Raw genomic sequence first — 5,000 nt, 5'->3', positions numbered from 1 at the left:
CTCCCTACTCCACCCCTCTCTCTTTCCTCTCCCACCCTCCCCCTCTCTTTCCTTCCCATCCTCTTTCTCAACTCACCCCCTCATTCCTTCACTCACTCCCTCCCTCTTTCCCCTTCTCTCTTTCTCCCTCCCTCTCCCTTTCTCCCTCTACCTCTTCCTCTCTCTCTCTCCTTCACCCACTCCCTTCCTCTCTCCCTCTCCCCCCTCCTCCTCTCTCTCCTTCACTCACTCCCTCCCTTTCTCCCACCCCTCTCTCTCTCCCTCTCCCTTTCTCCCCCTCTCCCTCCTCTCCCTCCCCTCCCTCTCACTCTGTCACTCACTCCCTTCCTCTCTCCCTCCCCCCTCCACCACCCCTCCCCCCTCCCACCCACCCCTCCTCTCCCTCCCCCCTCTCTCTCCCTCACTCACTCCCTCCCTCTCTCCCTCACTCCCCCCTCTCCCTCCCCCCTCCACCACCCACCCTCCCCCTCCCCCCTCTCTCTCCCTCCCTCCCTCCCTCCCTCTCTCCCCCCCTCCCCCCTCTCCCTCCCCCCTCCACCACCCACCCTCTCCCTCCCCCCTCTCTCTCCCTCACTCACTCCCTCCCTCTCTCCCTGCCTCTTTAGGTTCTCGAGAAGGTTCAGACATCGAGATGACTTCCTTCACCTACAGGAGGTCGAGCGAGGTCAGCCCAACGTGCTACATAAGGTAATTATTATCACTATTAGTTTTTTTTTGTTTTTTTTTTAAATTTTATTGTTATTGTTCTTTTTATTATCATCGTTATTTTTGATGATGGTGATAATGTTGATGAATAGTGATGATGATGATGATGATGATGATGATGATGATGATGATGATGAGAATGGTGGTGGTGGTACTACTACTACAACTAATAGTAATGACTGTAAATGATAGTTGTAATGATAATAATAATAATAGTAATAACAACAATAATAATAATAATAATGATAATAATAATGATAATAATGATAATGATAATAATAATGATAATGATAATAGTAATAATAATGATGATTAAAACAACAGCAATAAAACAACAACAACAATAATGATGATAATAATTATGATAATAAGAATAATAGAATTGCTAATAATAATGATGATTATGATGATGGTGATTGTTTTTTTTGTTATTATTATAATCATTATCATTATCATTATAACTATCATTATCATTATTGTTATTATCATCGTTACTGATATTGTTTTTGATATTCTTGTCACAATCAATATCACTATCATTGCGATTATCATTACTTTCACTTTGTATCATGATTATTATTATTATTATTATCGCTATGTATATGACGATTATCATTATTTTCACTACCATTATTGCTATTATCACTGTTATGAATCACACATCAATCAACCTACGAATGTATTCTACGAAATCGATTCAAAGGGATTGAGTCTCCCACTTTGCACACGATTCCTTTCAATCCCTTTCGTGTATTTCCATATTTATCGTCTCTTTTTTCATTAGCATTCGCTCTCGCACCTTGTTATTCGGTCAAAGCCTTTCGCTCGCTCTTAGCCTAGTTCCTTTGAAAACTTTGCCACTCCTTTGCATATATATTCATATATTTTCGCTTGTCTGATGCATTATTGTTCCGCTGTAGTTTTACTTATATATAACTCTGTATGCCTGTCTGATTTCCTGACCGTCTGTATGTCAGTTTGTCTGTCAGTCTGTGTGTCTATTTCTTTCTCTCGTTCTCTCTCTCATTTTTTTTTCTTTCTCTCACTCTTTATATGTATATATATATATATATATATATATATATATATATATATATATCCCTCCCCCCTCTCTCTCTCTCTATCTATGTTACTTATTTTTAAGTTACTCAGCAGTCTGTCCTAATTGGGCTTACAGGACATAGTTATTTTTTTTCTGCAAGATTATGCGGGATTCTTAAAGAAAGGGGATCACAGCATCTCCTTCTCTGTTCTGCTCTCCTAAAACTGGCTGTATCAGCTGTTAAATCCTCTCTCCTCATCTGGCTCTACCAGCTGTTAAATCCTCTCTCTATCAGCTGTTAAACCCTCTCTCCTAATCTGGTTCTATCAGTTGTTAAACCGTCTCTCCTAATCTGGCTCTATCAGCTGTTAAATCATCTCCCTAAAACTGGCTCTATCAGCTGTTAAGTCCTCTTTTTTCAATCTTGTTCTATTAGCTGTTAAGCCCTCTCTCTCTTTATATTTACTTAATTAGTCATTCATTCATTATCATCATCTTTATCATTATTGTTATTATTACTATCATTATAGATTTTATTATTATTGTTATCATTATCATTATTGTTAACTATTATCATTATCATTATTCTTTTTTTTTTTTTTTTTTTTTTTTTTTTTTTTTTTTTTTTTTTTTTTACTTTTACTTATACCAAAAGCACCTTACAATCTTTTCTTTCTCGGTGTTCTTTCTTGCAATGTGTGCAGAGCAGAGCCTCTTCTGTATATCTTTCTTATGCACATCTCAAACATGAACTCTCCCTTCTCTTCACGTGCTGTTAACAAGTGTATATATGATTTTCATCTTCCTCCTTTTCACCCTTCTGCATCTCTCTCTCTCTCTTTCTCTCCCTCTATCTGTCTCTGTTTGTCTGTCTGCCAGTCTCAGTCTCTCTTTCTCTACTTCTCTCTCTCTGTCTCTCTCTCTCTCTCTCTCTCTTTCTCTCTCCTTCTCTCTCCCTCCCATACACTTTTTTAATGCGCATGCCTTGTCATATTTTACAATGCATTTCTTTGGCTCTTCTCTGTTTAATACCCTATTTGTTTAGGAAATTTTTGATACTCTTTCGAATTGGTTGTATTCCCGTCTTAACAAGGGTGTGTCCCTCTTTATCCTTTGCGCTTTCCGTATTTCCTATGTCCAATGTAATTCCTCCTGACAACAACCACATTGTATACAAGCTCTTAACTTTAATTGAACAGCTGTTACCATGGCTTTTCTTTGGCAACGTGACCTTATTATTAACTTTTTTGTTCGTGTTTTTGATCTTCCTCAAGTCTTGTTTGGTAGGGGCATTTTTATTTTGTTTTATCTTTTCATTTACCTATTTATTATTATCATTTTTTAATCGTTTTCTCAGTTCTTTCGTGCTTCCTCTTTTTTGACACTTTCCTACAGGTTTCGTAAGCCATTCTGGCCTCAAGTCTTTCCTCATTATTTTCACTGACAGGATTTTCTTTCCTTTACCGATATTAGATACGCTGTACTCTGTTGCCTTTAAACAAACAACTTTGATTTAATCCTTTTAACTACCTTTACTTTCCCGTACTACACTGACTTCAGATTCCATGTTTTTATTGATTCTAAATCCATACCTCACTGGCTTATAATTTCCTTTACTTTCACTAACTTTAGATTTCCTAAATGTCACTTAGTTTAGTTTTTACTAACTTTACTGATTAGAATGCCTTTATTTTCATCTACTTATTTTAGTTTTTTTCTCGACAACAATCTCCAGAATTACTGTCCTCCACTGACTTAAGATTTCCTCTATTTCACTGACTGATCACCGTGCCTTGGTTTATTGCCTGTCTCCCGGATTCTCCTACTACTAAATACTTTTTTCTGGGATACAAGGACGGCTTTACAATAACTTTAGCGATTAATTTTTCCGGTACACTTAATGTTAGGCTTTACTTGACAATGTTTTTATCTTCTGATTTTCTTGTTTTCTTTAAAGGTAAACAATATGTTTCTTTGTTCAAATAACAGTTTTATATATTTTTTTGTTTCGTTTTTTTTGCCTCAGAAGAAAAACAAATCGTTCAGTCCTATTTCAACATAGGCAAGTGTTCCTTTTTTTCTCGAGGAACGTGATTTGCTTCGGATCAGGGGATGGAAGCACACCAACTACAATCCTACTTCCGTTAATGACATGGTAAAGCAGTTTAAAGCCAGTCCTGTTTTCCTCTCTTCCTCTTACCATACTTCCACCTCAATTAGTTTCTTCCTCACACATTATAATAATCCTCTTCCCGACAAACAAGCCTCCGGAAGTATCTGCCCATCTGGTTTTCATCATTCAGTGCTAATGAGGAGAGATAGTTTTGATTTGGGAACATGCACTGGAAATAAACCAGAGGAGAACGGGTTTTAGTTTTTTGATGTCAGAACTGGGAATTAAACAAGAGGGGAGATTGGCTTTTGATCTTAATGTAAGAACAGGGCATTAGACGGACGAACTAGTTTTGATCCTGTAGTAATAACGGGAATTTAGAATGTTCATATACTTTCTCGTTGCAGTTATACGGAAATAGATTGATATTTTACAGTAAAGCCTCGCATTTGGTGTACTTAAATATGCTGAATTCGCATTTGACTATAGTATATTACCGCCGAAATACCCCTTCGCCCGTTGCCAAAAAGTAAATAATCTCACAGGAACCGAAGTGTGATCAGTCCCTCGTGAACCTGTATTGGGAAATCACCCCTTTTGGTAATTGAGTATTAAGTGGGAGGGAACCAGCCAGTGACTGATGATAATATAGACAAAGGTAATCATAAAAGCGAAAAAAAAAAAAAAAATAGCGTGAGTGAAAGACGTTTAGAAGATAAATAATCCGAGACAACTTTCGAAGCTTCAATTTAAGTATCTTCATCGTGTAAGGCGTCTTCCTTACCTTAGTGTTGCGTCTTTTTGAACCCATTTGCTTTTCGTTCATAATAAAAAATGGAAACCCTAAAAATCGTTGATTCTACGTACATATCTAAATTAATTTTCACTAGTCAGATTAAAATACGTGGTCTAAAGGTTATATATTTTGTAAATAGAGAGGAATAGAAATGGTTCTGGTCAAATAGTGTATCTGTGTTTAGTTTTGGTTTCTATATTTCAATCCATATATCTATGAGGTTCACACACACACAGACACACACACACACATATATATATATATGTATTTCTATATATATTCTATATGTATTCATATATATATCTATATATACATACATATATACATCTACATACATACATACA

The 5,000-nt window shown here is 36.9% G+C and overlaps 1 protein-coding gene across 1 annotated transcript in view; it reads left to right on the top strand.

Moving 5' to 3' along the window:
- Positions 1-5,000, top strand: part of LOC125034658 (D(2) dopamine receptor-like) — an 87,914-nt gene that overhangs the window by 63,096 nt on the left and 19,818 nt on the right. The window contains exons 5-6 of the mRNA XM_047626559.1: positions 606-687; positions 4,406-4,460. Coding sequence (XP_047482515.1) covers positions 606-687; positions 4,406-4,460 — 137 coding nt within the window. The remainder of the gene's footprint in view (positions 1-605; positions 688-4,405; positions 4,461-5,000) is intronic.

This window comes from Penaeus chinensis, chromosome 18 (genome assembly GCF_019202785.1).
Source record: "Penaeus chinensis breed Huanghai No. 1 chromosome 18, ASM1920278v2, whole genome shotgun sequence".
Classification (NCBI taxonomy): domain Eukaryota; kingdom Metazoa; phylum Arthropoda; class Malacostraca; order Decapoda; family Penaeidae; genus Penaeus; species Penaeus chinensis.
This window is presented reverse-complemented; position numbering and strand designations above follow the sequence as displayed.